The sequence below is a fragment of the Coturnix japonica genome, chromosome 3 (assembly GCF_001577835.2).
Source record: "Coturnix japonica isolate 7356 chromosome 3, Coturnix japonica 2.1, whole genome shotgun sequence".
Taxonomy (NCBI): domain Eukaryota; kingdom Metazoa; phylum Chordata; class Aves; order Galliformes; family Phasianidae; genus Coturnix; species Coturnix japonica.
In genome coordinates this window covers 49,739,654-49,765,307 of record NC_029518.1, presented here as the reverse complement: position 1 = coordinate 49,765,307, position 25,654 = coordinate 49,739,654, and the positions used below count along the sequence as shown (strand labels likewise).

The 25,654-nt window shown below is 37.4% G+C and overlaps 1 protein-coding gene across 1 annotated transcript in view; it reads right to left on the bottom strand.

The window, feature by feature from the left end:
- Positions 1-25,654, bottom strand: part of MAP3K5 (mitogen-activated protein kinase kinase kinase 5) — an 86,497-nt gene that overhangs the window by 23,585 nt on the left and 37,258 nt on the right. The window contains exons 4-13 of the mRNA XM_015858370.2: positions 23,431-23,624; positions 22,996-23,164; positions 22,054-22,160; positions 20,255-20,425; positions 16,799-16,911; positions 12,471-12,630; positions 10,864-11,017; positions 8,514-8,621; positions 3,682-3,731; positions 88-183 (exon numbers count right to left, since the gene is read on the bottom strand). Of these exons, the coding sequence (XP_015713856.1) occupies positions 88-183; positions 3,682-3,731; positions 8,514-8,621; positions 10,864-11,017; positions 12,471-12,630; positions 16,799-16,911; positions 20,255-20,425; positions 22,054-22,160; positions 22,996-23,164; positions 23,431-23,624 (1,322 nt within the window). The remainder of the gene's footprint in view (positions 1-87; positions 184-3,681; positions 3,732-8,513; positions 8,622-10,863; positions 11,018-12,470; positions 12,631-16,798; positions 16,912-20,254; positions 20,426-22,053; positions 22,161-22,995; positions 23,165-23,430; positions 23,625-25,654) is intronic.

The following is a 25,654-nucleotide window of genomic DNA, read 5'->3' as shown; positions in this document are numbered from 1 at the left end:
TAACCACAGTTCTGAAACAGTCCCTGCTGTACATACAGACACCGCGTACCTCAGCACAGAGTGGTTTTTGAAATAACTGGGACACACCTTCTACAGTGGACTTCCGTGCAGAAGTAGATTTGAAAGTCATCAGAATTGTGCAGCACGTACAGAAAACAGCATCGTTCTTCAAACTTCGAAATGCTGAAAGAACAGCCAAGCAGAACACGTTATTGGAAATGCATTTGGGGTTCTGCCATCTATGTCAAACCACACAGACCCACAGAAGCAACGTCAGAAAGCACCAGATAAAACATGAAAAGCCACAGTTTTTCCTTATAATAAAATCATATTCTATTGTGGTTTTAATTTACTTATTTATGCAAAATAAAGCAGAATGGTATTCTATACTGTGCTAGAGAATTTTTTCTTAGATGTCAGGAAATATTCTTAATTTTCAAGATTTAGTACAATTGTGGCCGCTTGAGTTTTGCTTCTCTTTTATGATTCCTCTACCTTATATCCCTTGCAAGAGCTTTTGATAAAGAAACCACTCTTCAGACAGAGACATGCATTTCATGAAGCTACTTCTGACAAGACAAATTGATCACTACTTTGGTATAGTCACTTTAGGTGTTGTGACTCATCTATTTTGGTCAAGAAAATCCTCTGTGCTAAGTGATTCACACATCTGGGAAAACAGTCACTGTCCCTGCCTTAATTCATCAAGTTTTTCAAGAATATTGTTAACATAATGAAAACAAGAAAAAAGAAAACAAGCTATAAAATGAAAACAGATACATTTTCTTAGGAAACACCTAATTTTCAGAGTTTTCGAGCACATCTGCCACTCACCGGCTACTATGAAAAAACTGGAGCTGAAATTGCAAGTTCCAAAAGACAAGCAGGGAAACACAATGCAACATGGCCTTGTGCCCAAATCACATGCATACAGAACTCCCATTAGCTGATGACAAATACTGCAAATCCTGTAACTACTGCTTACTAACAATTCTAGATGAAGTAACAGATAAAACAGACAAGCATTGGCAGAAACCACAGAAATTCAGCTTTGTGGAATTCTGTTTTCCAGAAATGAGGAAGGAGACACCTTCCACTCTAACAACTAAGTAGCCTGACAAGATTCCAAGCTCAGTGAAGTCAGGATGGAAAATTAACATCCTTGTTAATTCTTAAATTATGGGGAAAAAAAAAAAAAAAAAAAGTCGCTGTCTTTCTAATGTAATATCTATCATTATGATCCCTGAGGCACTCTCCCATGGAAATGACACAAATAGCAGCTATATCACAGCCAAGGGCTTATCCTGAACATCAAGGAGATTCCAAATTGTAGTCCATCTATCAGCTTCATTCTGTGACTTAAGATTTTTAAACATGAAAAACAGATGGCATCTTGTTTATGCGACAAATACTAGAGAGTTCTATTGATAACCACAGAAAGCCATGCAAAGCACCTTTGGGAAGCAGCTGGGGTCAAAAAGCTCTGATGAAGCCTTTAAGGATTAACAGTACTTCTTGGCCCAATTCAATAATAAACATTTGCATTTGAGAGGCCAAGAAGAAGGCAAAAAATGAAAGCAGAGTTATTTACATTTGAACACGAACTGCTAATCAGTGACAGTTAAATTTATATATATATATATATATATATATATATGATAAACCCAATAATGATTTCCTGCAGGTAGAGTGTGATTCAGCACTATGTTCAAGTTCCTCTGAAACTCCTGAGTGCTAAACTCTATTACTCATGAAATGAGATACTGATTGCACTGGTTGATGAAGAGCACACAGAACAAGTGACCTCTCAATTATTTCCTTAAAGTATTTACCTAAAAAATTAGTCATTTCATTCCCAGATGTCTCTTGGCAGCAGGGCTGAAGAGACAGTAAATATTTAGAAGGGTCTTTGTTGAGAAAGCTTTCAGGAGCAAGTACAATGACTCTCTCTTATGTTAACACTGCACCTATAAAGCTGATACTTAGTCTAGAATGGCAAAGAATCCTCATGGGGCTGGGAATTTCCCCTTCCTAGACAACTTTACATCTAGGACTTCAAAGGAGTAAGAAATATTCTGGATATGAAAATAAATTAGAAGCAGGTCTGGTTCTGAAGGATGTTCCACCCACAAAAATATCCAACTTGATAAGCCAAGAAGAAAATTGTATAAAAATACTGAAAAAGACAATAATCGGAAAACTGCATGTTTGAAAAATAGATGTATTCAGTTTTACAACTGCATAAGATGAAAGATTTCCCCCTTCAGATCCTAATGGAGGCAGCCACTGAGTCTTCTAAGAATCCACTCTTGGCTCGACTGACTCATTCTACAGTTTTCCAAGGGCAGATGAACAGATTGGAATCTTAGAAGACAAATTAAATGACTACTGACAGTTTCAATAACAAATGAGGGAGAATACACCAAAACAACATGAACCACAGCAGAGTTTAATAAAGAAAAAAAAATATATCAAAATTGGGCAATAAATAAATACATTCTTTTTTTAGAAGCACACGAAAACATGCTGTAACCAAAACCCAAACCACACTGAACTACGCATATCATTGCAATTTTGGCTTAAAATAAACTGAATCCCACAGGATTAAATTTCTGTGTCTATTGATAGTTTGTTTTTTCAAGTTAGTTGTTGGAAGGAAAAAGAATCATCCATCTGTGCAAAAACGTACTGCAGACATAGCAACAGCTTTGTGTGTATGGAACAGTTATTCTTAGAACAGAGCAGTGACTATTTGAAGAATGTAAGATTTCTGGCCTTTTTAAAATTACGCTAAATGCAAACTCCAAAATGGAAAGCCGCAGGAAGCCCAAGTATAGACAGATCCTAGAAAAAATAAATGAGGCTAAGGTGGAGATCTGATCTAAATAGATCACAGTAGCAGAACACTACTTTCTTAGTATCAGCAGGTACAAATCGCAAGGCTGAACCCTGTCAGACAGAAGCGAATACTACACTCAGTCTGGGCTCACTCCATGACCTATCCACCACTCTGCCGCAGTCTGTCATCACTGCAGTGATGGTCTCCCCACCCTATTGGCCTTCTCTGAAGCAGTTCTGCTGCCATACCTATAAGTGAACAAACAAAAGAGAAAACCACACACATCCACACTAAAACCCAACAAGACATGAGTGATCAGGATACTTCAAGACACGTTAACCTGTCCCCCACCCACAACCTTGCTGATTCCTCATATCCTTCCTGCTTGCTTCCGTATTATTTCCTGGCTTATATATCGTAGTCATCAAGCACCTGTTGCAAGGACTGCTTGCTTTGCGTTCAGTTTCCCAGTACATCAGAATCTCAGCACACAACTGCATCTCGTGGATGTTATACAGCTCAAGAAAGACTACAAGAAACGTTAGCAGTTACTGCAATTCAACCTCAGTTAGCATAATGCGGTAACAAACTTTAAGAAAGCATCAGTTAGTAAATTTACGGGGTCACATTCTCTAGTTTTTACATAATGAACTCTGCAAGTGGTCATTTCTGAATCCAGATTAAGACTCCAGGGGTGTCACATAAAGCAGGGCACCTCCAGAAGTATTTGCAATGTTCAGCTCCAATATTCTGTCTGTTACTCAACCAAGTTCCACAGCATTAGCTCAACATGATACTCAAATACTCTTTTCATTTCCAAGCATGAAAGGCAAACAACTTACCTTACTCCCCTGATGGACGCAGCACTAAAGTTCCACTCATGGATACCTTTCTGTAACAGAAGAAAAAACAAAGTTAAATGAAACACTCTTCCTTTATGAAAACAAAGAGCCAGTACGCACATCTTCTCGCCTGTAACTCAAGAGACCAAAAGAGCAAGATTTGGATTATAACAACCTATTGCCTTTCAGCAGTCATTCTTCAGGGCATTTCTTTTATTTTTATTTTTTTTTCTTCCCACCTAAAAAACAAGGAAAGTTCTATATAGGAGGCTTGGCTGGTTTGTTTCTTCACTGTTTATTCTGCAAACACAATATATTATTTTAGAAACTAAGTAAACTAGCAGATCAGCAAGGTGTGCCTATGTAGTCTGTCCTGGGTGCTGAACTCAGCATCATGTGTAACTTTCTAGAAAGAAGGGGGGGAAAAAATTCACCTCTGAGAATGACAAGAGCTCATTCTACACATTCAGTGTCCTGTTTAGAGGAATAAGTGGGTGAGAGCACTACAAAGCAGGAAGTCTGACTGCTGGAGAGTAAAATGGGGGTTGAATATCATTGAAATGGAGGTGCAATTGCTCAAGGAAAGAGCAAATCTAAAGGCCCACTGTCCAAAGAAACAAAATGGAGACCACTTCCCTAGGAATCCAGAAGAGAGAATAAAGAATGTACTAAAATCCCTAAGGGCTGCCAAAGTAGAAAACGAGGCTGGAAGACACCCTATAAAAACTCCCAGGGTCAGGCCTCACCTATTTTCAGATCTTTTACTCATGGATCTGTCACAAAGGGCAGAACTGAGAGAGAAAATAATTTTCTCAGCTACAGCAGTTCTGCAAAGCTTACCAGATCAGTCTTCTTTATCTCTGTAATTCTTTCCTTCCCACTCAAATTTCATTAAAGAGGCTGTGAGGCTGGTATAAAATGCCTAACACAACATATTGAGAAATACATGCAAGCATCTTTCTTGAAGTGCAAACTTCACATTGCTCTGACTGGGAAGCACAAAGCAGTTACTACAGTAATTCTTCAATTTTAAACAAACCAGTGCTAGTACGAAGTGCCTGTGGAAGTACTATTCAAGTTGCCTGGATCTCCTGTATGAAGATCCCTTACTAAATCCATCTGCTAACAAGGACGGTATATTTGTATTCTTCTTTCATGCTTTACACTGCCTATGAGCACTGCCACTTCTCAATTTTCCACATCTGGAAACTCTTTTTCCAGAGTTTTACTATTGATATTTGTCTAATTCCCAGCACTGGGAATAACATAATATCTGAATGATCTAAAACAAACATCCTGCAAGCAGAAATGTGCAAGAAGCATAGCAAGAAACAACGTATTGTGGGCTCTACATACAACCTACATGCAACTGATTTCTCAGAGATTCACATATCTTTCATTTATCAAACGATGTTTTCAGGCAATGAAATAATATAAAAGTTATGTTCTTCAACAATCTTGCCAAGTTTTGAATACACTGGAGTAAACATATCAGGCACGCTATCCAAATTCAGCATCTGTTCTTGGGTTAGGCAAAAAAACCACCAACTACCCAAAACAAAACTCAAAATGGTTTCAGAAGCCAACACAGAACAGAGACAGGCTGTTCTATTTCAAACTTGCTAACAGCACTGCTGCATTCCTCTAACCCTATGTGGATGGGACTGCTAAAATTAGAGAACTGCAGGGCAAAGGTAACGTGTATTCCACAAAGCATAATGCCATCTGATTTCTATATGCATTTGTCTATGTAAAACTTGGTATTAAAAAAGGCAGAAATAACAAAATATACTAACAAAAAGGAGAAAGGCCCCGTTATTTATCCCAGTATTCTCCTATTCATTACAAAATTGCCAGCTGCAGGCTCAAACAAGTTACATTTTGTACTTGAAGCAGAATTTCAGCTTCTATGCACATGAAGGGAAATTCGTGTGTTTGATAACTCATGATTCTTAAAGCAATGGTTGCATTTTGAAAATTAAGTAAATCTATGTTTTTTAAATGAAATGAAATCTGAAGCATAAGCTGCTCTAACTCAAATAGGCCTATGCTATGTAGATTAAATTTATACAGCTGAAGCCATTCCCAAACTCAGCTCTCTCTTCTATCCTTGTAGCTGGGACAGCTGGCCTTTGTTAATCAGCCCCTACAAGGCCTGTCATCAGCCTAGTAAGGCCCAAAGGAAGAGCCTTCCTCACTGCAGTGGGCTGAAAAATTATACATTTATTTACTCCACAAAGTAACTCAGCAAAGACAGATACTACACTGGTTACATTCTGTATCTTCAAATTTTTCCTGTACCTTTTCTCCATTTGAAGTTTCTGATGGATTCTGATGATTTTTGACAAAATTCCAACAACAGATCATGACTGTACAGTTGAACTTCTAACCAACAAATTGCCCTCTGCATTCTTAATGGACGTTAAGGCTCATAGGGCACTGTGTACCCATCAGCTCCCAAAGTACTATATAAGCTCACTACAGTAAGGCCAGAGCAGAAGAACAAGTGAGTGCATCAAAAATTGTCCTATGTAATGCCACCAGTCATCACTAGGGCAGCAAATGTAGGAAAACATTCATGTGCAGAAAATACATAGATGTGTTGCCAAAATCAAGAGAGGCACAGGGGAGGGAAAGTATTACATGCTAGAAGAGACTGTTGGAAAAAAAACCAACAACAAAACCCAACAAATTTACAATAACAGAAACAAAACTATAAAGCACCAGTTGCACTTCAGAAAACCAAAACACCTTTCTGCTGAGCAGATACAGGCTGATACAACCAGATCCTTCTCCCAGTCATGGGGATGATTAGGCAGTCAAGTGACACAGCTATGGGAAAAGCTACTGCTGGAAGCATTAAGCAAAGCACCCCTGTAGCTACAAGAAACATTAATGCACTATCAAACAGCTTTTGAGGAATATGAGTACATATGATCAAGTAAGTTTAACTCATACTGGAATACAAGCAGTGAGATGCCACATGCAGCCAGTACAGCAATCCTACTTGTTTTGCCTAAAGAAAACACTAAGTGATACAAAGATTCTCATCAAATATGGTAAATGGTATCAGGTAAATGGCAAGGAATCATTTAGCATAAGCAGTGTTAGCAAAAGAAGATATGAGTATGAACTGGCTACAAATTCAGAGTAAAAGCTGGAAGACCTAAAGTAGCATACTACTGCTTCACCAATGGTATTCCACTCCAGGCTACAGTAGATGTACGGTGACACTCAAAACCCTTTCCAACATGAAGAGTCATTTGTGAAACCTGCACTGGTATTCATACAAAGCTGCATACTAGTCAAAAATAGTATACAAAGGGATTCTTCAAAAAAGAGGAGCATGACTCAATATCCCATACATAGGACTAGAAAATCCTGCGTTCCCCCTGATACTGTTAAACATGACACTAATCAGAATATAATATACTGTTTGGATATGAATTACACACAAAAAATCCCCACTATATCTACAAACACAAACGTGCGTACAACTAGTTACTAAACCAACTGAATTCTAAATACAAAAGTACTTTCAGAACACATGTTTTACAATAGCAAGGTTTACTCTGTCATACTGAGACAGATCATTATTCATTATGTGGTTAATTCTGTTTTTCTCTGGGAACTGCATAAATTTATCTTCTAATTTTATTTTTACAGTCTGAGCCTACCTGCAAAAATGTAGGTCAGAATGAACCACAAATGAACAGAAACTCATTTTTCTAGGCAAACATTTCAGTTTGTTCCCAAAATACACTATTTCAACCACTGCTCAGTTATGCTCCTTCATGAACTTTTAACAAAAATTCTAATCAGTGCTGCCTCACGTATTCCACATAGAAAAAAATGCTTCTATTTTAAAAGCACAAGTATAAAAGCAGAAGGGTGGTTCACCTAACAAATAGATCCTTTGCTGTCCTATCTTGCAAACAAACTAAATGCTGCCACAGTAGAATGAGCAGTGCTAGTTCTTAGAAAACATTCTACCTTCAGTGTTGCTTCCAACTGATACGGTCTCTATTAATTCTGCGTATAACCTTCCCAGGTTTCCATGCTCTCTTTCTTCTCTAAGGTCTTAAAAACGCTCTCCCTACCTTCACACTTACCAACATTTTTCTTCCTAAGCTTCCCAGAATGCAGAGAATCACAGAATTGTAGGGGTTGGAAAGGACCTCTAGAAATCACTGTGTCCAACTCCCATGTATGGTAACAACCATTCAATGCTTTCCTCTCCTCCTGATTCTCTGGAATTTCTAGACTTCTTTCCAAATATGTAAGGCTTTCTCACACCTCAACTTAAGTACTTCTCAGCTTTTCCAGTTTCAGTACCTTCTGAGCATCTACCTGTCCTTATGCCAAAAATATTCTTTTCTTCTTGATTTATTTCACCAGTCTCTAATACTTTCATATTAAAGGAGTATTGACCACAGCTGACAAACAATACTGTGAGTACGGGAAGAAGAAAGCTTTGTGTACATACACATTATGTGACATTATTCATACAATGACACAGTATTGCATGTTATTTACAAACTCTCCAGCAACAGATTTAATCATATTAAAAACAACCTGGAAGAAGATGCATGTTGTTTTTAAACATGGTGAAGTTCTATTAAGTAACAGGACAAATTCTAAAGAAAAAATTAAGAATTGTCTGGTTAAACAAAATACATGTGGACAATGTGCAGGCAAAGCATCTTCACATATGCTAAAAACATATTTTCTCCTTTACAGGATTCAACATTAGATACAACTCCTACACCTTATAAGCCATGCATACTTTTAAACTGTGAAAGAAGTTACAACTATAGACAACATTGCAGTACCTTGTCATCAGGCAGCACGTGCCAGATAGATACAGTCTTCTCCTCAGCTTCGCTGTTGATGGAGAGATACGAGGGCTGATAGATTTTGGTTGGTTCCAATATTAAAACCTTGTAGAAAAAAAAAAATCTTAAGAGTTAGTACAAAATAAGTAAAACATATGAAATCTGTACCAAAATCTGTTAAAACTTTACCTGTAGTCATATCATAGCAGGAAAAACAAAGTAAGTAAACGGGATGAACAATAAGAGTTTTAGGTACCAGGCTAGTTTACTGTGGCTCACAATAACTAAAGACATTAAAAAAAAAAAATCAATTCTTTTTTAATTACACGTCACTCAATGGTATACATCTTCAATTCCAAATGATTTCTCTGACACCTATTACATTTTGAAATCCTTCTATTGCAAATCCTCCTTTCACAATGCCATTGGAGAATGTCCATCTCCCATGTCGACAGGATTCAGGGTGTAACTTAATTACCTTTTACAGAAGTGCATTTGACTAAAACGGAAAAACATATCAACCTAGAATTAGACTGACCTGCTTTTGATTTAGACCACTGTGAACCACAGTGGCTAGATTAAAGCAGACAATTCAAGACTACACAGTTTCCTGGTACAAATATCTATTAAAAAAAAAAAAAAAAAAACACCCTAGAATCATCACGTAAAAGAAATGGGATGCAATGCAATAAGATTTGGTCTAAATACAGCTACTGAGTAGATGAAGCCAACTTGCTACTTCAATCATTTGAGCTATTTGAGGAAGTATGATTTCTCATTAAAACTCCTTATATCTTTATTTCAGATTTTCAGTGGTTAAAAATCTGATGTATAAAATGTCCAGTCTATAGTGCCTGCAAAGAAGCTCTCATTCTGAAGAATGGGGGTAAAAATCTGCCTTTCACCAAACTAATTTTTGGAGTTTAAAGAATTGCTTAAGAAAGTAATGCTTGGTCTATATCTAAGTGGAGGGGAAAAAAAAAAAAGAAAAAAAAGAAATAAGAAAAAAAAAGTAAAAAGCCCATAAAAATCAAATATCAAGAGTATAAAGTCTACGAGAGACTCACTTATCAAATCTTAGTCACGGAAACTCCTACCAAGTCAATGAGTGCATGGACACATGACAGAAGTGTAAGGCCGAAGTCTGGAATGTATCAAGGCATTTAACTGGGTGACCAAATGTGTCCCTCTGCAGGGACTTAACACTCACAGTTGTTAAAATCTGCTTTAGATCATTTGATGAACTGGAGTCTTATCCTCAGTTATCCCAAAGTTACCCAACAAGCAGCATAATTTCTTCCTCTAATTGCTGCAGAGAGGATGATTACACTGAGGCCAGAAGCTAGGAAACCAAGCAATAGCTCAGCAACTACCAATTACCACTGAAGTCCTCAAGTTGAAGCTCTGAGAACTTCAAAAAGCTTGTTATAGATGTTATTTGTAAGTGTAAAGACGTTACTATGATTCATGTTGCTGACTTGTTGCACTATGCGATCTTGCTTTCAAATAGGCACAAATACAATCTTTTTATTAAGAAAATCATATATGTCTGTCTGCAACAACAATACAATTTCCTGTCTCAGTCTGCTGCTGTTCAACATTACCATCTCCCTCATAGTTATTATCCCATTTACAGCCTGAAGTCAGAAGCACTGCACAAAACAAGTATGCCCTTCAAGTACTGGGGGTTAAATTGTGACTACTACTTAAAACAAAAAGATGTATTTGCCAATGGTTAGCTGAAAGGAATATCCAAGACGTTATTTCTACTACAGACATCACTAATATGCGGAGCCAACAAAGAACAGCACATTTTACTACACCAGGATATGTTGTAAGAGTCTTTCAGCAAAGGATTCATGAAAGAAATCATTAAAATATACATAAGTTACAATGCAGTGTTGTTGAAATATATTAACAGCTGGAAAAAAATATATAGGTTTCAGGCTGTTTAGTCTGATTTCTAAACTCTAAGAAAGCAAATACTCAATTGGCAGCAGGCTATGTTAAAAGCCNTTCTTCAGAACATAATTAATATAGTATTACCTGGAATACACTGCAAAATTCTGCTTTATAAGTATATTCATTGGTAGCAAATACTAAATAATAAAATTATATCCTGACTGTTTTTTCTTTTTTTTTTTTTTTAAAAAAGTATTTTATTGGAACAGATTGTGCAATTCTGTTGTAGCCATGTGAAATCAATTAAAACCAGTTTAGTATGCAGGCCAAATGGATTTCTTCTGGACAAGCAAGTTGTTTTGTCTTGGAGCCTACAAACAAGCAGTGTTTTTTCTTCATTTCCTACGTGTCGCAATTAGAAACAAACAAACAAGAAAGCACTTACAGGAAATCTAACAACAGACACATCTGTCTTTGTGGCTTCAACAAGAAAGTCCATCCAGAAGTCCACGAGTTCCTGTTTGGCTGTATGTTGTTCAGGATTCAGTTTCTTAAAATGCTGATATATCAAAATAGTGTCTACAATAGACTTCAGGTACCTGTGATCAATAATACAGCATGTAAATAATAATGTCTGTACCTTTAATTCCAACTGAAGCACCCACCACTGCAACACTAAATCAGTTACTAAGATTCTGGTTCTCTGGGATTGCTTTCAACAACAGCAGTTCCTCATTTTGTGCTGGAAACATTGCAGCTATGTTATCAGCCTGAGATCTGGGACGATCCTTCCTGCATATATGCCTGATCACATACACTGCCTGCTCTTCTAAACCACGAAAGCTTCCTGAAATATCTTTGTTTATAGACTGGCTATATGCAAAAAGAAATAATACTAACTCAGAGGGCATTTTGGGAGTAGTTCCATAGTTATATGTTGCCCAACTTTCCCTCTTGTATCCTGGATAAAATACTGTATCTACCTTGTGCCAGGAGGCTCTGCTGCTGAACAGCAGGCAACAGGCTGATAAGGTATTGCTCACAAGAGAAATCATTCCTGAAGTACAAACATGCTGTAATTTCAGAGTTTAATCCACAGATTTAAACCCCAAAGCACCGAGTACATAAAATCCAGACAAACAGGCATTCATAAACCTCATGAAAACTGCCAGGAGACTCCCATGGAGTGCTATCCAGTGCCTCATGTATGCAGTGAAAAAAAGAATGTGTTGCATATAAATACATTGTAAACAGCATTTATAAGAAAACTAGTAAGAAAAACAGTGTCGTCCATTTCAATAGTTTCCTATGCTATCTCAATATGTAAGTTCAGCATTTCCATATTTTAGCACATTTCACTTCCAACCAACTTTTGGAGATTGACTTTCCTTCCTTCATAAAAACCAACCAACCAAACCAACAGGCAGCCTTGATTGGCAGAGTGACAACTTAAGTCAGAAAGAAGTCTCAGTTCCCCTTTGCCAACAGGACCTAGACCTTGATGAGTGAACAGCTGGTCCTCTACTTGCTGCCTGAATCTGAAAAACATGTTGAATCTAACTCTAGATTAATAACTCTTTTGTTAATTGGACTTTAATCTGCATTCTTCTCAACGACAATCAGATGCAACTTGTACCGATTGCTCATTTATAGTCAAGTTCATAAAACAGTTGGCACATGCAATAACCATCACAGTATTCCAAAGTATATCTGTGCTCCTCTAGCCAAGCTGATAGCACTCCTAGGAACACTCGAGCAGTTACAACTAATCCTACATGCTCCTACAACTTTAAACAACTAAAGAAGTACAGTGCCTACAAGCAACTTCTCCTCCACCCCTTACTCTCAGAAGAGGATGGGGTCAATGGTAAACCTGCCCTTCTCGGCCACCAAAAAAGTCATAACATATATATCCATGAATAACAGTAAAAGGGGAAGAGACCTCCATCAAATAAAATGAACAATAAAGCAATACACAGACTAGCAAGATCTGTTATCAAAAGACACTGTTTTGTAAGACATTAGCATGCATCATCTTTTTTATCACCTTACCATGCTGGTGCCTTTAGTTTAAATAGCTTTTCTGAAGCCTGGATCACTCTTATGTGGTCGTTAGCCAACATACTGGCTGCCAAGAAAGATCCCACTTCCCAATAGCTCTGCAGCTTCTCCAAGCTCCCCTTTTTACCAAGTAGGCTGCTGATCTTTACCCCTGTAGTAGAAAGAATAATAGGCCACAGAGACATATAAACGTCATTTTAAAATGGATGATTTCCATCATTTGAAATTCTATTCATTGATTAAGTTACTTTATCCTCTCCATTTCAACGAAATAAGATGGAAATTATACTTACCAGTTAATGTTAAATGCCTTCCATACACCCTAGGTGGTAGCAGACTTTTTTTTCCCTCCCCCTCTTCCTAAAGACTTCTCAAGAAAGGAACTTTAAGACATCGCTGTCAGGACAAGGCCACAGTCAGATTACCTATGTTCTTGCATGGACCTCATCTGTAAAGGTACATTGGGGCCTTAGGCTACACAACGCAGCTGTAAAAACTTAACAGATGCTGAATAAGGCACCTATTATGTTTTTGGTTTTTTTTCTGTTTTTGTTTTGTTTTGGTTTTTTTTTTTGAGACTTAGAAGCCCCAAGCCCCAGACTTACCTTTATAGACAAGGTCCCATGCAGAAGGAACAGATGATCCACTGGCCTTCTTCCAGCAGTGATGTTCATTAATTTGCCGCAAGTCCTACCCCAATGAAAGACATCTATTAATATTCATAAGCCCCTCAGCAACTCAAGACTATGGAGATCCTCAGGCCTCATTTTGACCTGCTAAGTTTTCTGAAAACTACCAGTCTCCCCGCGGCCTTCAGGGTGAATTTTTGTTCACAACAACTACTGCATATTTATAGCTAACACTGTTCCTGCAAATGAAATATTTTCCAACCTACAGGACAAGCCTTATCACCACAGTAACCTTTTGTTCACTTTCCCCATACTACTCCACTATGGCGGTTTCCCCTCCCATATCACCTTCTGTCATCCTTGATATCTAAGCTTACTATTCACGTGAAGTTTCAATGGAACTGTTGACCTTTTTTTTTCCTTAACCATCATTAAATAGCTAGCAAACGGAACTTCATTCTGAATGCAGCAATAAAACTAATCAAAACAGATTTATTATATTAGCTAAATTTCAGTCAACAAAATCCATATTGTTTTGTCATGTTGTTTACACTATTTTATCAACACTAGACAAAAAAAAAAAGTTTTACACTTAAAATACAAATGTTCTATAGTCTGTTCGTATCTATATTTCACTTTGTGCTCTCTTGCTAACAAGTTGTCACACTTGAGTAACATACAAAGTAAAGTAACACTTAAACGTAAGTAAAAGCATTAGCTGTCTGCTTCTTAGAGAAAAGTTTATTTGTTCTTGAAGAGAAAATATGCAATTTTAAGATTGCAGCCTCCTTTTATTATTTCTCTAGCTTATTTTGATCTCATTATCCTTAGAAGTTTTTTGAGAGTACAGGAACAACCAGGTGAAGACAAGATGTTCTCTTTGTTTGCAATAAACCTGGCATTCACAAAAACAACACAGCATCACCTGAGGTCCAGAACATTTCATCAAAAACATTTTGCCTTCAAAAGAAATGGGCATAAACACAGAAACTGTTACTGTCAGAACAGTCATTAATGCCATGAATACACCCACAGCTTGAAAGAAAATAATATTCAATAACAAGATATTGGCAGTTAAAGATTACTGTGAAAGCTTTATTTGTAAACTGCTTTCCTTGTTCAAATATTGACAGAGCAATTTGTATTATTGGGTCCTTTGCGTACTCTGCCCAGCCTGCAGAGATCATTACTAGCAATGCAAAGTACTATGTTTATGTTTTGGTCTCAAAGTTCTGTGATTTTGCACAGTTAAGTAAACAATAAAGAAAATACGATGAGCACTTCATTAATGCTCCACTTGATCATTTCATGTGAACTATTACTCTGACAAATATAGGAAGGAACACTCAGAAGGTGAATTTCTGATCTAATGCAAGTGGATAAAAAGTTTCTTGGTTGCTGGAGTTACTACTTTATTCCCAATGTAATCAGATATGCATCTTCTAATTACAGCATCATATACCCCCTGAAATGCCATTAAGTACTGTATCTTTCCTTAGCCTTTCCTAATCTACCAATATTATTTCCATACAATCTGGACTGAAATTCAGCCAGTTTCACCTCTGTCCTTATCTCCCACCAGGAAACAGACTTTCTCTAGCTTCTACATGCTGTAATAATGCTACAGGAGGACACCAAGCTGAAAGCACTACTAAGCAAATCTAAGTGTTGTTAATGAATGGTCTTATACACAGATAAATACAAAAAGGTGGCATCAAAAATATGACACAAGTATGAAAGATATTTGGGACCAAAAAAATATATATTCTTTTTTTCCTTGCATTCTCTGATTTTCCTAATTTTTGATCAAAATCATTAACATCAATCCACTATAAAAGAAATACTGATTTGTCCTCAGAATCTAGCACACTTCAAGCCAGCTGACAATCCTCATCATATTAACATAGACTACAACCTTATCACCAGTTACCATTGATCAATGAGTAAGGTCTATTACTGTATTTGAAATAATCTTTCCAAGTATTTTAACAATATTACTTATAACAAAATAGACACTAGTAGATCCCTTCCACTATCTAAAGGCAGCCTACAAGGAGATCAAACTGGAAAGGGATTCTATCCGAGGGTGTAATGACAGGACAAAGAGTAACAGTTTTGAACTAAAAGAAGGTAGATTTAAATTAGACATAAAGAAGAAATACTTTACAACAAGAGCAGAAGGAGACCTAGGGGAAGGTGTCTCTACCCATGGCAGGGGGACTGGAAGCAGATGATATTTAAGGTCTCATCCAACTCAACAATTCTATGATCACAGAAGGCACCATCTTTTAAGAGTTATCAGCAGACATCAATTAAATGTCTATATAAGAAAGACTGGCACACTAACAGCTTCTAAAGAAAACAAAGTTCCTTTCTCTCATCCTCCAAAAAACCCAACCAACCAACACCAAATATCCCAAACTAAAGAAATCACTACTCTTCAACTAAGCACAGCTACTGGATATTATTTCTCTACATAATTCATCAGCCACAGATGGAACATTAAGTAGGAAGGAACCTTAATTTCGGTACCATTCTCCACACAAACAGATCAAGCATTGCACAAACTCACAAGAAGATTCCTACAAATAATACTTAACTCTGATCAGTATAATCAGTTCATCCAAATCCAGTCAGCCATAGCCTGCATACAATTGAAGTTTCTTCAGAATTGGAGGACTCAAATTAAACTACCCGATAAATATAGCTCAGATTCACTAAACTGCCCCTAATTTAAAGCTACACCAGCTAAATGAATATTTCCAAATGCCTCAGAGGAAGCAAAATGTGCATGCATACGATTTTGTTTTTTTTGTTTGGTTGGTTGTTTTATTTAACCACTTATGCTGCCACAAGAATTAAAATTTCAGTGTAGACTATGAAAGCATTCTATCCAATCCAAAAAGAAAAATCTTGTCCACTCAAATAAAGGCAAACACAGTTGGGGGCAACTCTACAGAGCCTACCACATCCAAATAATCACCTGCCTTAATCCCAGAAAATTTCAATTCCACTTCTATTATCCACATGAAAGCAATCATCTCTGAGCTTCAAGCTCAAAAAAATGTTCTTTATCTAGAAAACTATTTTCAGAGATACTCCACACACCTTACTTCTAAACCAGTTTGACTTTGCATTCTCTTCAAATACAGCAGACCCACCAATCAAAATCACAAAGTGGACCACCAAAGCTCAAAAAAACCTCAAAAACAGCATCTGAAGAGAAGTGTAGCTCTTTCTTCTCTTAACCTACCCCAATCTCAATCTAAGCGCATTCTGACCACTCAATTTTTTTTTGCCCGTATTTCCTATTGATCCGTAGGTGTTTTCTGTTTGTTTTATTTTTTTTATTATTTTTTTCCCCAGATCTGGACTCCCCCTTAAGGCGTTCCTTCCTTCTGGCTCTCAAAGAAAAAAAAAAAAAGACATCACTGCAAAAAAGGGCTGCCAGTTTTCACTAGGTTCTGATAACCTGTTAAGACCTTCATCCTGGAATCAGGTCATCATGACAGTGCTCACTCTCAGCCAGGTGGGATCAGTGGTGGTTGAGGACACTGACTTAGATGTTCACATACTCATTGTCGAAGAACTCATATGCAACCATCAGATTTTTTTCCCCCTTGTGACAATGGATCGTGTCGTACTTTCACTAGAAAGCAAGTTCACTATGAATTTGCAAGCTGTAATTACCAACTTTCCGAAGCTCAAAAGAAGTATCAAAGCAATGTCCAGCTGCCAGAAGAAGCACTGCATAATTGATTCCCGACTGCAGTGTTGGCTCTGACTCAAACGCCTTCTTGAACCTGGAAAAAAACAAACATACAAGTTTGCTTTCCAAATAACACAATCTAGTAGGGACATAATTATACTTTTAGGTTCTGTAGGTGCTTATCTTCTGTTTACATAGCAAGAATCCATGGAAACAAAAATATTGTTTTCTGTACGTGCTTTTTGTCTATTTTTAGGAATGACTTACTTACTTAAGAGTTAGTTACTTATATATGCATCCTCTTTCATTTTCCTTTACACAAGAACAGACCCTGGTTATCCACCCCAGCACAGTTAGTATCTTACTGGATTCACAGTTTTTCCACAGAGATAAAAAAAAATAGTATTATCAACTTTTAAAAGACCTGTTTCAGTTATATTTATTAATGGACTCTTTAATTTTCTCTTAAATGGAATCCTCTTATGGATTTTCACTAACTTGAGACTTTAGATCATGGATCTGCCCCAGTGACATAAGCATATCAAAATACATAAACACAGAAGCGAGTGACACACAAATGCCTCATTTCTGGCATGAGTACCCAAATTTCTCTATTTCAGTGACAAATACAGAACTTCAGATTTTATAAATAAAATAAACTTCTCCAATGTGCATCATCCAAAGGTGGAAACACGCATGCTGTCAACAATGTTAAACATATAGGCAAAGGAGGCAGAGATGAACTTAGGCATACAAAAAAAGCTATTGCCTGCAGAAGCAATTGATGAACAGCCCTCAAAAAACAATGCACTGATTTGAAAACAAAGCGTCGCGTACAGGCAACAAAAAAAGGCCATATTCCCTAACCACGGGGGATGGAGAAATTATTTCCTAGGATCAGAGAGATTATTTCTTCTGCTACACTCAGTCCTTGGCTTCTTTAAGCTTCAATTGACAAGTAGCATCCTCCGTGACATAATTTTTGCAACATGCACAAGAAAAAACAATAAGAATCAACAAGAAATTCACAGACAAAAATAAAAATGAAAAACTTGTAATTATTTCAACAAATGAAAATAACCACTTTCAATTAACATCCACTAACTGAACTTGTTTAAATTCAACAGGTGCAATTGGTGCACACTGACAAGCCCTACATGACACAGAAGGAATCAGTCTTGCAGAAAAGCAGTCAGGTTTAGAAGTCTTCCTCTAAAGATAGAGGTTGGCTTAGATAATTCCATTATAAGGGGCTCCAAAAAATTGAAAGCTGATATTTAGGAAAATGTTGCAATACAGACACTGAATAAGATGAGTAGCAGTAAAAGGATTTGAAAGAAGCATTGATAGCATTGGTGAGTTTGATTTACATTGTCAGTATGCAACAAGAAAGTGTCAGTTAACAATCAGACTTTCATTTCTTGTCTCATATTTTTTATCACAGATGCCTTTTACTCCACATTTCAGTTGTCAGAAAAATCACACTTCCTGCATTTATTTTTCTCTAACAGCACAAAGTACCCTGACATCATTAGCTGTTGCAAAACTAACACTTTGGTTCTGCTGCCAAATTCCTATCTTATGCAATTCACTAAATTTCTCTAAGACAAAGATAATAAACTTTATCTCGACATAAACTAATACAATTGTGGAGGCATTCCCGCACACACCTTCTTCCGCCCCCGCTGAGGCCAGGGTGCAGCACTGGTAGTAGCTTTGCTCCCAGCCAAGGGCCACCAATTAGGTTATGGTTCAACCCTTCAGCCATATGAAGCCTGCCATATGACTGACACGAGTATTCAAATCAATATTCAACATAAAGTACATACAAAATGCAACTGGCGCACCCAGGACAGGTTCCAGTCAAATTCCAGATCATTTCAGTTTGGTCTTACTGACCAAAGACTTCAAGGATTATGGAAGAGCTGGCCTGTCAGTGTCCTACCCATGGCAAGAGCTGCATTTGTTCTCCTTCCCCCAAACTGTTATGACTGCAATCATTGCACCTCATGAAGGTAGATGAGCAACATGACTGACAGATGCATTTATTAAAAGCATGTTAAAACAGCTGTGTGAAACATCCTAGTAAGTAATTCTGCCTACTAAACACATAAACTCACCTGATTATGTTTGAAAATCTCAAAGTTTATCTGTTCTTAAAGCAGTACAAATGAGGAAAAAGCAAGATACACTATCACAGACGTAAGTTCATTTAATTTGTTTTGTCTATGGTGATGCCTAGTACCGGATAAGGACTACAGTTTACTTTTTGTATCAGCTAACATTAAACAAAACATTATTTTACAACTATTTTGAAAATTTCACAGGAGCTTTGGCTTAGATAAATTCTTTAATTCAAAATTATGAAATGGGAAGGGGGGGAAATAACATGCTGCATTCCTGCTATTGCAGTATATTTTAAGAGTCCAGTAAGCATTACAAAAGTGTAAAACATAACCAACAATTAGAAATTGTACGTGTATTCTATGACTGCAGATGGTGAATAATTATGTATTTCACCAAAGGCAACTCAAATCTGAAGGTTACTGAAAAAAAGTGAAACGAGAGAAGGAGAATCAAGCTTTCAGTTCTAAGCAATTACTTCAACAGTTAGCTGATGAACTCAAGAGCAGGACTAGGATTTGATATGGAGTATATGCACAAGTATTTACCTATATTCTCTTTCTGGACTGTAACGGAAAAAAACAGCTCACTCTGGCAAAAGTATCTAATGTTACAATTTCAAGTATGTTTCCTTTGGAAATTGAAGGCCTGACACTGACAAGAGACAGAAGAATTTTTTTTAATCTATTCCACATAAAAGTTGGCATTTTAGCACATTCCAAAGGAAAAAGAACGATCATTTTAGAGGCAAGTACCATAAGAATTTGTACTGTGGTCCACTGTAATACGCAGACATGGTATGGTGATGATGAGGTAATAAACCTTTTCTGAGCATGAGTTTATATTCTTCATCAGCAAGAAAGCCAAAAAAAAAAAAAAAAAAAAAGACAAAAATGGTACTTTCTACGCATCAGCACAGTTATACTTTAGAACCTTTAAGCATAGCTGGTAAATATCTACCAGGCTGCAGATACGCCTATTGATTCAAGCCTGAATAATATCTGGACCAGATTCCCAAATGTAATGCAGAAAACAAGAGAATTCACATTTGACAGAGAGGAGAAAGATAAGCTGTGATGAGGGCTACCTCAACTTCCAAGGCTCTGAAGAACTTATAGAGCTTCATGGAAGCTGACGTACAGACAACATAAGTCTCTCATTCTTTACAAGTAAGCGAGGCCCAGATTAGAAGACTTAGCATAACCATCAAGAACACAAAATATTTGGAATGAAAAAGAGTTGAAGTATGTTCTCATTAAAGGAATGTTTTCTAAAGCTAAGAAAAACACATAGACCAGGAAGACACTACTCACCAGAAGGTCCCTTTGTCTCTGCTTTCTGTATCTATGAACCCAGATTCCAAAAACATGTCCTTGTAAATGCGACCAACCAGGCAGTACATATCTGAGGCTACTTGATCTTCTTGTTCTACTAAAGGAATCATAATTTCTAGAGCTTTCTGTCTGTCCCCAGGCAGATTTCGTCTATTAAAAATAAATATTGCAATAAAAAATAATAGTGTTAACAAGGAATACCTTTTTGTGACCAATCTGAATATACAGTTATTCGTTTAAAGATTAAATACATGATTTTAAATAAAGATATGATTACAGACTAATATATAAATATATGTAAAATGCACTCCTAGGTGCAATGGATTATTTTATAAACATGTTTAAAACAAAGATTAAAAAACATCACTACCAAAAAAAACCTTCTTTATAAAAGCCCCCAAACATGTTTTCTCCCTCACGATCAGCTAGCGCAAAGCAGTAACAGCAGTAAGAATAGCTTTGAGAGCAATCCTTAGGGAGATCATGCAATACTTATTTATAAAAAGCAATGCAAAGGCTGCTCCAAAAGCACTGTCTCCTGTTTTCTCTTAAGATGGCTCATGATATCAGATGTTGCTGTTGGTGCTATGGCAGTAGAGGCTGAGCCTTCCCTCCAACATTCTGCTACATGTTGTTGCTGTGTGAAAGATGGCAGCAGAGGGGTAGTCTGACAGAATGGTATCTGACATGGAACTATAGCAAAGGGGTGCCAATGAACTCCCTCATGCAGAAACAATGGCACCCACCAACCTTTATTGACAGTTGTTGAACGTTGATGGAGACCAAACAGCAGATGTGAGCACAGTGAAACGGTGGGTGGTGTGTTTCAGCAGTGGTGACAGTGGGTCACCTCCACTGGTGCAGATTTTTTTACAAACATGGCATGGTGAAAATGCACAGCTAACAGTGATATTGAAAAATACTGTTTTGTAGCTGAGAATTTGCTCTATCAAACAGTGCTACTGAGCTATTTGTATCTGTTGTTCTTTCCATGGAAAACAATAGGAGGCATTACTTTTAGAGCAACCTACATATATCTGAGAATTGCACTGCCTGCTGACACTTGGTCTGCTCCTCTAAACATCAGAGGGCAATCTTTGCTGTGATAACACCAAGGGATCAGAAAATCTGCAATTTCCACTGGAAAATTCCCTCTTTAATGCCATCCTCAATTGCCAGTATTTCAGATTCCTGAGAAAAATCACAATATAAGCAAAAAAGCACAAGAGCCTAGCTCCCATTTAACTCAAAGAAGTGATGCATGTTGCTGTATGTGACACACTGCACATTATTTATTTATTTATTGGAGAATGTGAAAAAAAAAAAAAATGTGTACTGTAACACAGTAAATATGACTTCATGGAAGTTTTTCTCCTGTCTCCTGACAATAGGAGAACTCAGACTTGAATGAGAGGATGTCTAACTCAGCACAAATGCTACAATGCTGTCAGGCAATAGCGATGTTAAAAGTGTATTCTACTTTTACAGACTCAGACACTGAAGTGAAAAACTCAAATGCTGATGCAGATCTATGGAAAGACAAATAAATAAAAACAGACACTCACAGAGAAGGAAGAGGAAAGCAATTTGGCAGTATGAAAGGAAAAGGAAGCTCAAACTCATCATGAAGGTCAAGAGTCCCCAGAACTGCTACAGTGAGAACCCTAGACCTGTATACAAAGATTCCAGTAGGGACCTATAACCAGGATTATCAGCCACACATTGAGTTTGTGGTATTGATTTACTACTTGACAGTAGTAGGAAAGGTAGAGTCTTACCTGTTCAGTGCAAACGCATAATGTAACCTCACATGGTGGTGGGAAGCTAAGTCAAAAGTAGGCAGTTTTTCTAAAGTTTTCACCAGTTTCACAATGGAATCGTAATCCTTCCAAAAAGAAAGGAACAATGAAGTTTTAAGCAGCTGTACTGAAGTATGCCTATACAAACTCTTCTTTGAACTAAGGAGCTGGTATTTCATACCGGATCTTACATTCCTCACTCTGAAACTATAAATGGCTTGGCACTAAGAGTTGCAAATAAACAGAGCACTTAACACGATTTGGATTCCTGAACTGCTTAAATATACATACTGAAATTTCCCATTCCATGTTTCATAATACAAGTTAGCTTCAGGGCTGAACATATATCAGTGTTCATATCAGGTAGAAATTATAATACTAACTGCGTCTGTATTGAAGTACTCCAAAACTCTTCAAGGTAAGCACTAGACACAAGCAAAAATTAAAAACACTTAAGAAGCAACAATTGAAACTATGTATAATAAAGCGAGCAATTACTAGTACCATTCAGAGAAGCTGCAGTGCATACAAACATGTTATGTCGCCGAGAGAAATGTCATATGCATGGTGATATAGCTCGCAGTCAGAACACGAACACATCAATAGCAGAACGCTACCATGGCCTTTAAGTAGGGCACACTACAGGCTGTCTGTCATGTAGCAATGCTGACATGGAGACATGATGTACGTTACATATTTTTTTAGGTGCTGTTGTAACATCTTTTCAGCTATGTGAAAGTACACTATCAACAACATAACCAGAAGTAAAGAGCATCGGTGAAGATACTGTAACAATTTTTTTTACTGGTGTGCATTATTTATATAGTTTCTCAGAAAATGTGTGCAAAACACACTAGAATTCCACCAAAAATTAAATCTATCCCATTTTGGATGGATTGTCTTTGAGCAGAAGATACATACCTGGATGTCTCTGTAGGACAGCAGCAAGTTGATTACAATGTCAGCAGACAAGACCTCAATATTATCCACTCGCTGCCGAATCCTTGCCAGCTCTGCTGCAAGCTCTTTGCCAGTGAAGAGGGTACGGGCCTTCCTAATGTCATTAAGGATGGACTCCCGAAAATACTGGCTGGAAAGGAACAACGAAACATTAGAACTTTGTGAAAGCTCTTCTGCATCTGTTTTTACAGCACTGCAACTCTACCACAATACCTTCACGGAACATCTACTGATAGAGCAGCATTAGTGTGGAGAGTCGGTCAAGCTGAATTATTCATTAATTCATTATCAATTTGTCTCAACAGAAACATCACTCACTCTGAAGGCAAGAGACCTGATATTTGTACTGTCAGCAGAAAAATGCAATATACAAAGGAGTACAAAACATCAACTCACCCCGAGCTGGCCTGCGCCACCTTCAAGAGTTGGATAAATCGATCCACCAGAGGTAAGCAAATAGGTCCAAGCAGTGATTCAAGACTTGGCTGCATCAGTTCTGTTAGTCCCTTCATAAAACTACTATCACAGCAGTACACCTTGTTATGCGGAGTTATCATATAAGGAACAAAGATGTAGTTACCAGTACACATCTGTAAGAAAACAAGGCACAATAATTAGGGCAATTATTGTTTGGCAAGACTAAACCAGGAAAACCTGCTTACGTAATGGGTAAAATTTTACCTGTTGAAGGCAAAAGGGACTAAGACTTTAAATATGGAGCCTACAATTACAAATATCCAAATTTCATCTTGTACATGATAAACGTCTGAAACATATATCACAAATGTTAAAACCAGTAACATAAATCAATGGCATCATAACAGGAAAATAGTGAGAAAATGAATCTGCTATGAATCCAATATGAATCGCAAAATGACTCAAATAGTTCAGCATAACAAAGACAAATGAAATTCCCTGCTAAGCAGTGACTTTAAGTAGGACTTAAAATCATACATATTTCAGAATAATCACTTATGGAATGTCTTAGAATTGTCAAACTGTATTGATTTACATATATCAATGTGACAGATAGTCTGCAAAGAAAAAACAAATCATTTATCTTTCAGGAAGCAGGGAGGCAAGGCGCTTGGCGCCTGTGGTATGTGAATACAGATTTATGCCCACAGAGAACTCGCTGAACATTTGCGGTTCTGAAAGATTTTAGCTATAAAACAGCATACCACCAACATCAGGAGACGTGATGCCATTTGATTTTAAACTCACACTCCACTACTGAAGTGGCACAGAGCCCAGCAAGAAAAGCCCTAAGGAAGCAGTTCTTGAGTTCCTACATTTTGGTGCCACTAAATTATTTCTAAGGTTAACTTCTTTCCGGCCAGCTTCTGCTCTGCCAGAAGTCAATACAGCAATGAGAACATCATCTCAGAGACTCATCTGGCAAGCAGGGCCTCATGCATTGAAACAGAAGAGGTTGCGTTGTTTTCAAAACCATTAATTCAACCATGTGCACAGAACACCATTCTAGCAGTATAATTAGACTTTAAGAAGATAAAAGGACTGAGGAATTCTAGACTGTATAAGCATATACATTAGTTATGTCCATAAATGTGTACTTGGTATTGGAAGCAAACTGCATAGCAGCATATATATTTTAAAATTATGCATATTACACTGTTAAAGCACAAGATCTCACTACAGAAGCAATCCCATCCCATCTTCTGAGGGACACAGACAAATGGTGAAATTAAATGATACAAGGCTCATTTTGTTCAACTAACCCAGAAGCTGGTAAGGGATTACTGAACACACAAACTTGTGCAAAGAATTTAGTTTTCCTCCCCAGCACCTGCTAACTATTACAGCTGAATACCTAGGGCATAGTTTGCAGTGTATGGAATGTAGCAACTCCAAAAGAAACCTCACAACTGAAAGGGTATAATGACAATATTTTTAACAGGGAATTAAGGGAGTGCAATGCTAGAAATCAAACTGCTTGCCTTTACACAAGCCTTTATGGAGAACTGAATGAACACTTCAGCTCAAGAATATGCTAGCCTGTAAAGTGAGCACACACTCTTAAGAGTGAACAGACAAACCTTTGACCCTGATAAAGCCTAATGAGCCTCACAGTCAAGCACAGAGAGGAAACGATAAATTTGCTGGAACTGGTTTCAGCGTTTACAGGACAAGGGTGGGCAATGACAGGCACAGGAGCCCCTATTAAGCACAGGAGGATGATTTTAATAAAGGGAAATGACTGGAAAGTCAGAGCCAAGAGAAAAGGTGAAGTGGCTACAGATATCCTAGGGCAAATATTTTACTTCCTAATGTTTATTCAGTGCATTAAGAATAAATACAAGACGGCTTGCAGGAAGGCTTCTCAGACCTTTGGCAGAGATCTTAGAGAAAAATCAGCTCTGAAAAAGGATGTTTCTGGCTTTTGAAATGCACAGAACCCAAAGTTTATTCTGGCGTAATAGCCAGGCCACCTACGGAGATAGTAATGGAGTCTGTAAATAATTCCACAAGTAGGAAAGCTGCTCTTTCTTCAGAGCTCTCTGAGTGCACATTCTCTAGAAAGAGGGCATCTATTTCAGTGGAACAAGAGAGCCAGCAGACGCTAATTTATGTGCATTTTGCTTCATACTTAAGGCAAAAA